Genomic DNA, 11,065 nt, shown 5'->3' with positions numbered 1-11,065 from the left:
CGGATAAAATTGATTTTAAATAATAAAATTAATTTTTTAAAAATAATTTTGATCAAAACTAATTTTAAAGTGATGTAATATATGTTTGAATGTTTTTATTATAAAAATAAATTAAGAATAAAATTTAATATTAACTTTTTTTATCCTACTACCAAAAGTTATTTTAATTTAGAATAAATTATGAACCTACATTTTTCTAATGGAAAATAAAAAATATGGGAAAATTGATCCAAAATCAATTTTGATCTCTAAATTAATTATCAAATGTGAAAGTAAACATGCATCTACATATTTTTGTGAGTGCAAATTCAAATATATCCAAAATAGGAACCGTATCTCCTTCTTACCACTTTGGTAAATTAAATAAGCAAAGCATATGTCAACTAATTAATGATATAAGGTAAAAATTAACTAAGAAACGAATCATTTCTCAAATACTGAACAATGCAATTCACGCAGCATTTAAGAAAGCAAATCATTTCTTGCATTTAAAAAATGTGAACATCGGATACTAGTTTGAGAGACCTTATTTTGTTTCAATGTTTCATTTGTGCAGTTTTGTCGGAACCGCAGAAGATAAGAGATGAATGGTGATTGAAGATGCTGAAGACAATAAAAAATTGCTTTTTCTAGTCCTTTCGTCCAGTGAGCGCCCAACTCATATTTACGTGCATTAATTAGACAAAAAGATTAATATTTATTTATTCATTTTCAAGGATAACGGCTGTTGGAAAACAACCCTTTACGTTTAACGTGAATAGGAATCAATCACTATTATTAATTTAGTACTTTCAACTTGCAACTCCCTTGTATGTGGACCTTTGAGTTCCACGTATGTATACAATCCATCCATTTGATACTTGAGTGCTACCCTCATTCTTATTAAAGGGTCTTTTTGGGTTGTTCTATGTATGCACATTTTCAGATTGCGGCACTTGAATTAAGGGAAAAGGGTTGAAACTTACTGGTTTTTGTTACATAGTAAACTAAATAGTAGAGAGCAAGGATGAGAGTTGCAGTGGTTGGTAGTGGGATTAGTGGGTTGGCTTCAGCTTATCTTTTGGCCAAAGGGGGAGTGAATGTGGTGCTCTATGAGAAGGAGGATTCGTTGGGAGGACATGCCAAGACTGTGAATGTTGATGGGGTTGATGTTGACCTTGGCTTCATGGTCTTCAATCGGGTAAGCATTGCAATGGTTTTCTTTTTTTTCTCTGATTCAATTCTTGAACACACTACTTGTGAGGATTATTTTTCTTAGTTATAACTTTTTTCTTACGTGAAGATTGAATTGTCAATTAATCCTAGCTTCAAAATCAGTCACACATTATCCAGAACAGTAAAAGGGTGCTGCTTTTTTAATGGTTTTGGTTTTCATGTAAACTTTGATTCTCTTACATGGAATGTGAGTGTTAAGATGATGTTGTTGGAGTTCTCAAGAGTGTTCGAGATAGAATTATTAGAATGAGAATTATGTTCAGATTTTCAAGGATTAATTAGAAAAGATTAGTGAAAATATCATATTCTAGAAGAGGAATTAGGAAAACTCACAATTTCAGAGACGAAAAACATTGCTGAATTCAGAATGTGGTATGAAGCCATTGTTGTTTTAATTCCTTGTAATTTTATTCATTTGGCAAAGGAAAAGTATGAACATATACCGTATTTTGGGGTGAAGCTAAAAATTAGAAAAAGATTGAGAGAAATTTGATCGATGTAATAAATAACAGTAAAAACGTAAAGAGAAAAAAAAATGAAAATGAGGTGAAAGAAAAGTTGGTGTATTGTATGTTTAATAATAACATTTTAGCCTAAATAACTTATAAACAGCTGACTGACCTCAGGAGAGGAATAATTAACTTAGTTAATATTTTGCAGAATAACGAATTTATTGTTTGTAGTGTTGGGTGATGCTTAGCCACACCTGAGCGTCACTTATTCTATTCCCATTCAACAGCATACATGTCCGGTTTGTGAGCATCCATTTCTCCATAATTGACATTTAATTTCAGTTTTTCAAAACCTTTTTTATAGTAACTCCTTCCAAGAATTAATTAAATATTAATTGCCCTTTTAAAAAATTAAATATTAATTGATTAAAAAAATTATTTATCAATAGCTATAAAAATGTTATCTTTTTTCCAAATTTTGATAAAAAATAAGAAAGTTAATGTAATTATTTATATCATTTTATATATAAATTTTTAAAATAAAAAAATAGTATTTTTAAAATTATGAAAAAGAATATTTCAAATCAAACAAACTCTCCCGAATAGTCCATGTGAATGTTGAATCTAAGAATAATTATTAGACCAAGAGACTACAAAAGCCAGAAAGTATACGCCATTGCACATGAAAAGGAAATATTTAGTTACAATACTTTAAACATTTTATTCGCCCAAACACCCACGTGACCCACGTAACTATATGGATTAAAAAGAAAACACTCACGTAACTATACTTAAGTTGATCACCTAACTTTACAGCTCTATGGGCCCCACCTGTGGTCATCATGTTTACTTGTGTAGTTTCTATCAGGCTCAGACTCGTTTGGACTTCTAGATATTGTGAACCCGATGGACAGAACGCAACTAAAAAAATGAAAAAAATTGTCAAATTGAAGCATATATATATATATTTATATATTTATGTGCTGGGCATTTAATGTAACCTCATGTGAAGCATCAGTATTATCAGTTAAAATGTTGGGCATTCAATGCTTTGTTTGTGAAACTGATTGATTTGGACCTGACTTGTTGTCCCGTACTCAGCTGTTTAGGTTTCTTTATAAAATTACACAATTTTAAAATTGAATATTAATATAACTACATGAATAGATCCAGTTAACAAAAGGACAGAGAAGTCAATTTCTATTTATTTTATATCATGGAATGATTACAGCAGTGCTTGTGAGGCTATATATTTATTGACATTGTAACATGGATTATTGAACAGGTCACCTATCCTAACATGTTGGATTTTTTTGAGAATCTTGGAGTTGACATGGAATCATCAGACATGTCTTTTTCTGTTAGTTTAGACAAAGGTCGTGGATGCGAATGGGGAAGCAGAAATGGTTTGTCAAGCTTGTTTGCACAGAAGAAGAATGTACTGAATCCTTACTTCTGGCAAATGATAAGGGAAATTGTCAAGTTCAAAGATGATGTTATTAGGCAAGTTGGTACCTACTATAGTTGAAGTTAAATCTTTCTTTCAGTGTTCGATTGTCAGTGAACTAAGAAATAATAAATCATATAAACATCTCCAAATTGATGATGCCTTTTGTTTCTAAGCTTTGGATAAAATTGTATACAGATCAGCTTTAATTTCTCTGGCCTGAATATTGAATTTGAACTCAACAGCAAAAAGTTCAAAGTTGTGATGAACACTAATTACAAGTGTATACCGTATAGTAGTCTACTTCCTATTGTCCTGAACAGCTGAACCCTGATCAATTAGTTGGCTTTCTCTTTTCCAATTTTGCAATGCAGCTATCTTGATATGCTTGAGAATAACCCAGATATTGACCGCAACGAGCCTCTAGGGGAATTCATCAAGTCAAGGGGTTACTCCGAATTATTTCAGAAAGCCTATCTTGTGAGTTCAATGGTGTCACCTGTATTTTCTATATATATCAATTTTATGCTAAGTATGTATATTTATAACATCCAATGCCTATAGATTCCAATTTGTGGTTCTATCTGGTCCTGCTCTTCTGAAGGAGTTATGAGTTTCTCTGCTTTCTCAGTTCTTTCATTCTGTCGCAACCACCATCTACTTCAGGTAGTAGCACAATTGAATCTTTTCCAGATTTATAGTGGCATATAATCTAGTTCTATAATCCAAATAACTAAAGATTACTTATTGATTCCCTTGATCCTCTCTGCAGCTCTTTGGCAGACCACAGTGGCTAACTGTAAGATGGCGCTCACAAACTTATGTTAATAAGGTGTGATTTGTTGATTATCATGCAAAGTCTGTAGACCTGTGTCACTTGTGAAGCAGTTTTCATTGTCACTCATACAAGAGATCTTTCAGCTTAAGCTGTAAATCATTTTTTTGTCATAAAATCAGGTCAAACAAGAGCTTGAGAGGGAAGGTAGTCAAATAATAACTAATCGTGAGGTTCACTTGGTTTCGACGACATCTGAAAAAGGTGATAAAGCAATCCATCTGTTACTTTTTCAATTCCTTCCTCTTCAGAAAGGGAAGGTGAATTCAATTGGATTGATTGGCATGCACGTCGCTTTTTTTTCAAATAATAATTATATATAGACTATGTAATGCTGCTCTAGTAACAATGTTGGAAAAATTATTGCAGGATGTGTTGTGTACTGCAATGATGGTTCTCAAGAAATGTATGATGGATGCATAATGGCAGTGCATGCACCTGATGCCTTGCGATTATTAGGAGATGAAGCAACATATGATGAGCGAAGAATACTCGGAGCTTTTCAATATGCTTACAGGTAAAATCCCTTCTAATATTTCTAATTGTTAGCTACCCTCCTCTCAGGGAATAAGATAACACAAATTGTAGTGGTTATATTTACAATATCTTTGTGTTATCATTTCCGTAGACTCAATAGAGTTGACGTTGGATAGTAATGCTTTTATCAGCGTGTTATCAAACCAAAGGATGAAAACAATCTTAAATTTATTGTCTTAGGACCTATGGCAGAAATTTAAGTATTATAAGCCTGGAGGCAATGGTATACGTTTATCTCATCACATATATATTAATGACAAAAATATGTGAAGTTGCTAAAATCAAGAATCTTTTTTCATCTATATTCAAATAAGTCCAAATGCACAATTATTCTTTGATCTGTATTGGCAGTGATATTTTTCTTCATCGTGACAAAAATTTAATGCCCCAAAACCCAGCAGCATGGAGTGCATGGAATTTTCTTGGTAGTAACAACAACAAAGTTTGTCTAACATACTGGATCAATATTCTTCAGGTTGGCAAATTTTATATAAATGCATTGATCATAACTGAACTGTCTTGGGCCTATTCTATCTAAAGAGGGTAATGGACAAAATTGTTGGTTAATATTTATTCTAATTTGCAGAATATTAAAGAGACAAGTCAACCCTTTCTTGTAACTCTCAATCCAGACCATATACCAGAAAATACCTTGCTAAAGTGGTCAACTGGCCATCCAGTCCCATCAGTTGCTGCATTCAAAGCTTCATTAGAGCTTGACCATATTCAAGGGAAAAGAAAAATCTGGTTTTCAGGAGCATACCAAGGTACATTCCTGCTTATTGTATTGACAATCAAGATAAACTACTAATAATCATGACAGTACTAGCTTCCATGAACTCTCTCATGCCTACTAAATTATGTATATCTAATCTCCATTTTTTTTAGAAACAACCTTTGTTAGGTTGAGGAATTTATATACTTCAAATATACCAAGTGATCTAACCATATATTTGTGCTTTTTCAGGTTATGGATTTCATGAAGATGGATTTAAGGTAGTTAAAGCTAAGTATATAATGAAAGAAGAAATATAGTTTTAACTGAAAAATATTTCTTTGAAGAGTTTCCTTAAAGTGGAAATGTCTTGAGGCAATTAATTTAATTACAAATTGTCACCAACCCGTTGAAATGAAACAAAACTTAACTATACGATTGAACTTTCAGGCTGGCATGATCGCAGCTCATGGCATTCTAGGAAGCTGCTGTGTCCTTCAGACCAACCCAAAACACATGGTACCTTCTTGGAAGGAACTGGGAGCACGCATTTTTGTGACTAGATTCCTGAGTTGCTATATCACTACTGGTTGTTTAATGTGAGACATCTAGCAGTAAGAATTCTCTCAAAAAACAAAAAAGTATCATAATCATATGCTTGATGTTAATATACCAAGATGTATCAGGATAGTAGTGAACACACCTAAGTACTTTGGAATTATACAAGCTTCAGTTACTCTTTCAAGTTGGTAATATATTCATTCAATACGTATGCAAGTAGAATTGGCATTCATTTAGACACAGGATCTTTACTTGTAATTTGGAAAATTGTACAAAGCTTATCATTTACTTGTATGCTCGAAGACCAAAAATTGAATGAGGGTGATTCCAAAAACAATAGAGGATCTATTGGAATTGCTATTTATGAAAACAATAATAAACATTTACTTTGATATCATGCTCTAGACTGTTCTTAGCATAATTTTTTATTTTTATTTCAAAGCTTGACAATAACAAGGTCCAAAATATATCATCTACTTCATCTTCTATGGATTTGACTGGTAAAAAATGATTCAAGTTAATGGTACATTTACCTTGAGGTGTACAGGTTACTGGAAGAGGGAGGAACAATGTTCACCTTTGAGGGAACTGGGAAAAACTGTGGTCTGAAGAGTGTTTTGAGGGTCCACGATCCACAATTTTATTGGAAGGTATATACTTTTAAATTTCACATGAACTATGATTATTGATTCATGTCATTCTATAGCTGCGGAAGTGACAAGATATGCTTATCTTTGTCAATGCAACTCTAAAATTAAGTAGCTAGCAAGGAGCTAAAACTAATCATTTGTACGTATATTTCAGGTGATGACACAGGCAGATTTAGGCCTTGCAGATGCATATATCAATGGGGACTTTTCATTTGTTGATAAAGATGAAGGTCTCTTGAATCTTATTTTGGTAAGCATTCTCATCTGAATCTTTCAGTGAGTTGTCTCTTTGGGACTCTACACTTCAATATACCATGGTATTTTTACTGCAGATTCTCATAGCCAACAGAGATTCAAATGCATCCAACTCAAAACTGAAGAAGAATAGGTAAGTGGATATGTAAGTTGAAGCCTACACTTACATATTAACTGTATCGGCATATCAAACTTTTTTTGTTTTATGCCTTTAGGGGTTGGTGGACACCCGTTTTCTTTACGTCTGCTTTGACATCTGCAAAGTTCTTCATGGATCATGTTTCAAGGCGAAATACTCTCACGCAGGCTCGCAGGAACATCTCTAGGCATTATGATCTGGTATGAGCACATTATCCAACAATATAAAGTAGTGTGAGCATATAACTAGTTACACACAATCACAAAAAAGTCAAATGAAAGATTCTTTATCAAGAGAGATAACTCAAATATTTGAAGACTGAGTTTACTCTCAAAATGTATGTACCTGTCGAAGGAATAATGAAGAGGCTCGGAATAGGAAATATCTTCCAAGAACTATGTTACAGACTGTAGTCATGCATAGGAGATCCATGAAGACTGTAGACTACATACATGAATAACATGGACTGGATCTTTCTTTTGCCTTGGTGTAACATGAATATAGACATACTCAATGCTTCGGTTACAGTTTATAGGTTGTGAATAGCATATATACAGTTTGTTATACCACAATATTTCAGCTAGAAATATATATTGCTTGACAAAGAAGTGTAATTGAATTTCTCAATTGCTCTCTCTTTTGTGTTAACATTTTATTTATGCATATTCCATAGTTTTTTGAGAGCTGACACTAAATGAACAGAAGCTGTAATTTTTCTTTGGCCTGTTTCTAGAGCAATGACCTCTTTGCGACTTTCTTGGATGAAACAATGACATATTCATGTGCAGTGTTCAAGGCAAGAACAACAACTATCTGATGCTTGAGTCAGAATTTCACATTATAAATATTTCTCCAGTTTCTGGAGCAGCGCTGGTTAATACTCTTCCTTCTTTTTTGTTAAACTATTTGGTAGAATAAAGATGAAGACTTGAAAGATGCACAAAAGAGAAAAATCTCTCTCCTGATTGAAAAAGTAAGTGCCTTTGATTGCTATCTTATTACTAGTATTTTAGTTGTTATCTTACAAAAGGTCTTATAAGAACTTTCCTTCAATAAATCAAGGCTAGAATAGAGAAGACACATGAAATTCTTGAGATTGGATGTGGATGGGGAAGTTTAGCCATTGAAGTTGTCAAACAAACCGGCTGCAAATACACTGGTATCACTTTGTCTGAGGAGCAACTGAAACTTGCAGAACAAAGAGTTAAAGATGCTGGGCTTCAGGTATTTACAAGCTCATTTATTTTCACAGTTTCACGAATTTCATAACATAAAATATGATGGATTTTTTTATGAAATTAGGAAAAGCTAAATGCAATGTTAGAAATTCTCAAGTGAATTCATGTTATTTTATTCATGGTTCCAGGACCGCATCAATTTTGTTCTATGCGACTATCGCCAATTGCCCAAGACATATAAATACGATAGGATTATATCTTGGTGAGCTATTTATCATTTAATTTACTTTGCAGACTAGTTGCAATTTTCCAACACATTGCATAACTTGTATAAGCATACTTCAGTGAAATGATAGAAGCTGTTGGTCATGAATACATGGAAGAGTTCTTTGGCTGTTGTGAATCAGTATTGGCGGATAATGGACTTCTTGTTCTCCAGGTGTTTGATAGATTATTACTTTTATTATCTGTATGGTTCTTTTTTATGTAATGTTTAGATTAAAAAACTTTATACAGGGCATGCTATACAAAGGAAACAAGAACATGCACATTATTTTTGGTATTTAAATTACTGCTAACCATTGAAAAGATGGTTATTTTCTATAGTTCATATCAATCCCGGATGAGCGTTATGATGAATATAGGCGCAGTTCTGATTTTATAAAGGAATATATATTTCCAGGAGGTTGCCTACCCTCTCTAAGTAGGATAACATCTGCCATGGCAGCCACATCCAGACTATGGTACAATTTACATCTAAATAGAGTTTTATCAATGAGCTTTCCCTTCATTCTTTTCTCTTACAGAAAAGAATTTTCTTAAATGCAGCGTGGAGCACGTTGAAAACATAGGTATTCATTACTACCAAACACTCAGATGCTGGAGAAAAAACTTCTTGAAAAGGCAGAAGTATGCTATTAATTTGATTGAAACTCACTTTTGTATGTTAAATTCAAGTAACTACTTACAACAGCTAATTATTATGTTTATTTTTGTGCTGACAGTGAAATTTTGGCTCTCGGATTCAATGAAAAATTTATCAGGACATGGGAATACTATTTTGATTACTGTGGTGCAGGTTTTAAGTCACTCACACTAGGGAATTATCAGGTATATTACAGTTACTGTTACAATCTTGGAGTAACTTTATCCATTAAACTCACTAGTTAAGATGACTTGGCATAGCCTTATGTGTCATTCTTATGTGCTGGCCATCATCCTACAAGAAAGTACCAACCTAAACTTAGCTATTATGTAATACTGACAACAGCAATCTAGTCTTCTCTCAATGGTCAAAGTCTGCCACATGAATTAAACCACGTTATGGTAACAAAGTTAGTGTTAATTTTGCTATCATGTAATCTACCAGTAAAATATCATTTTCTAGAAAAACAACCCAAATTTCTGTAACAAACTTGATGTTAATTTTGCTGAAATTTAGGTTAACCTTTGAGTACTTGATTAACAAGATATTCTATTCAACAGTGACACTTGTCAAAATGTAACATGTTGCTCGCAGTTGCGATTGTAACAAAACAAGTATATAATATGTTTTATGTACCATGTAGGTGGTTTTCTCACGCCCTGGTAACGTTCCTGCATTAGGCGATCCATACAAAAGCTAGACCAAAACCAGTTGACAGAACAAGCCTCACACATTCTACCAAAGTGCATTACATGATGGTGCCACCATGTATCTCCTTTCTTGATAATCTCGAAGTAATTTTTTTGTCAATATAGATCTCTTGTACATTGTTAAAATAGAGGAGCTGAAATGTGCTGTTTTGCCGTGGCAAACAGCAAGATTGGTGAGAAGTTTTTCTCACAAATGATATTTTTTTAAAAAGGAACAAGCTTATTGATGCCCAAAAACAAATAACTTATTAAATTTCTGTGTAACTTTTTATCCCGCTGACAAGTAAACATATAATATTATCCCTATTTTGCTAATTTTCATTATCTCACTTTTTCTTTTCATATGCTCCTCCTCTTCATTCTTCCTTCCCCTCTTCTTCCCTTTCATTTTTTCATTCTTTCTTTCTTTTTTCTGTTGATTTGTTTCACTTCACCTCGCAGATGGGTATCTTGGCCACCGACGAAGGCCATATGAACTATTGTTGTTTCATTTTTCATTTTTGCTCATTATTTCTTTCTTTTCATTATTAATTTATTCAAATGTTTTCATTGTCTTCTTCTTCCTTCTTGTTATGTTTTTATTATTTCTTTTGACCAACTCCGGCGAGGTCGCGCCTCCTCCATGATCCTATGACGGTCTCACCCGGCTAGGCCCTGGGCCCGATGGCATTAGGGGTCGCGCCTCCTCCATGGAGGTGACTCTCCTTTGTTGTGTGGTCAACGTTTAACACCTAACTTTTTTTCATCCCATTCCTTTACTTGCAAGATAAGCTGGGTCGCTCAAAAAAATTTTAAAAAACGAACAGAAAGAAAGAATTGAAATGGATAGGAAAGGCAATATGATAAATTATTATTAGCTTACTTATGCACTTCGTTAATTATTTAAAATTTTTTAAATTTTATAATATGATACTTATAAAAACATGATAATAAATTGTATGTTAAATAATAAAATAATTTAAAAAGTTTCAAAATCTTGTTTTGTATCTTTTCCTAGTGCAAACCAAACATTGCATAGTACAAAAGATATTATAGTAAAATTTGTATTATTTTATCTCATACTTAAGCACATTAAACAAGATACAACACAAAATTACATGTACCATGTATCGACCACCAAACAAAGTACGATACAAAAAATTGTCTTATAACTTAGCTATTTGTCTAATATTATTTTATCTCTCGTGTCTTCTTAGCAAATCAAACGCACCATATATTTAATTCTTATTGACAACGTATTTCAGATTAATGATGGAATTTCAATGATTTTAAAAATTTAAGCATATCAATTACAATTACAAGTCTACAAAATTTGTGAAAATTGTTGTCCCTATGTTTGTTATTACAACTAGCTTCAAGCCCAAGCAGCAAGGCGTGAGGTGTTTGAAATATGTAAAGGAAAATGATTTAAATATATTTTTCATACATGTAATATTTTTTGTTACA

General features: G+C 32.9%; 1 protein-coding gene across 3 annotated transcripts; it reads left to right on the top strand.

Annotated features, from left to right (window-relative positions):
* The first annotated feature begins 778 nt into the window (after positions 1–778).
* Positions 779–9,948, top strand: LOC114401196 (tuberculostearic acid methyltransferase UfaA1-like). Of its 3 annotated transcripts, XM_028363658.1 has the most exons (24): positions 785–1,180; positions 2,953–3,170; positions 3,489–3,594; positions 3,679–3,780; positions 3,887–3,946; positions 4,072–4,153; positions 4,319–4,466; positions 4,838–4,961; positions 5,073–5,253; positions 5,454–5,482; positions 5,652–5,800; positions 6,310–6,412; positions 6,567–6,662; positions 6,745–6,800; positions 6,883–7,006; positions 7,540–7,602; positions 7,720–7,779; positions 7,869–8,030; positions 8,173–8,246; positions 8,330–8,423; positions 8,591–8,727; positions 8,813–8,893; positions 8,989–9,094; positions 9,553–9,948. In XM_028363658.1, exons 1-24 carry the CDS (start codon positions 1,007–1,009, stop codon positions 9,607–9,609), a joined length of 2,586 nt encoding a protein of 861 aa, XP_028219459.1. In that variant the 5' UTR covers positions 785–1,006; the 3' UTR covers positions 9,610–9,948. The 3 variants fall into 3 exon arrangements, 2 of the variants coding, with proteins under 2 accessions (XP_028219459.1, XP_028219460.1); XR_003664237.1 differs by lacking the exon at positions 9,553–9,948 and having other exon boundaries at positions 779–1,180; positions 8,667–8,727; positions 8,989–9,041; XM_028363659.1 differs by lacking the exons at positions 785–1,180; positions 2,953–3,170; positions 3,489–3,594; positions 3,679–3,780; positions 3,887–3,946 and having other exon boundaries at positions 4,888–4,961.
* The last annotated feature ends 1,117 nt before the right edge of the window (positions 9,949–11,065 follow it).

Source organism: Glycine soja, chromosome 20 (genome assembly GCF_004193775.1).
Source record: "Glycine soja cultivar W05 chromosome 20, ASM419377v2, whole genome shotgun sequence".
NCBI lineage: Eukaryota > Viridiplantae > Streptophyta > Magnoliopsida > Fabales > Fabaceae > Glycine > Glycine soja.
The sequence above is the reverse complement of the archived record's forward strand: the minus strand, read 5'-3'. Positions and strand labels throughout refer to the sequence as shown.

Excerpts from the sequence above, each read along its gene's own strand:
- LOC114401196 (XM_028363658.1), top strand. The coding sequence starts at position 1,007 with ATGAGAGTTGCAGTGGTTGGTAGTGGGATTAGTGGGTTGGCTTCAGCT. Across the intron at positions 5,254-5,453 it reads GTTTTCAGGAGCATACCAAG|GTTATGGATTTCATGAAGAT; the intron begins GTACATTCCTGC and ends GTGCTTTTTCAG. Across the intron at positions 5,483-5,651 it reads TTCATGAAGATGGATTTAAG|GCTGGCATGATCGCAGCTCA; the intron begins GTAGTTAAAGCT and ends TTGAACTTTCAG.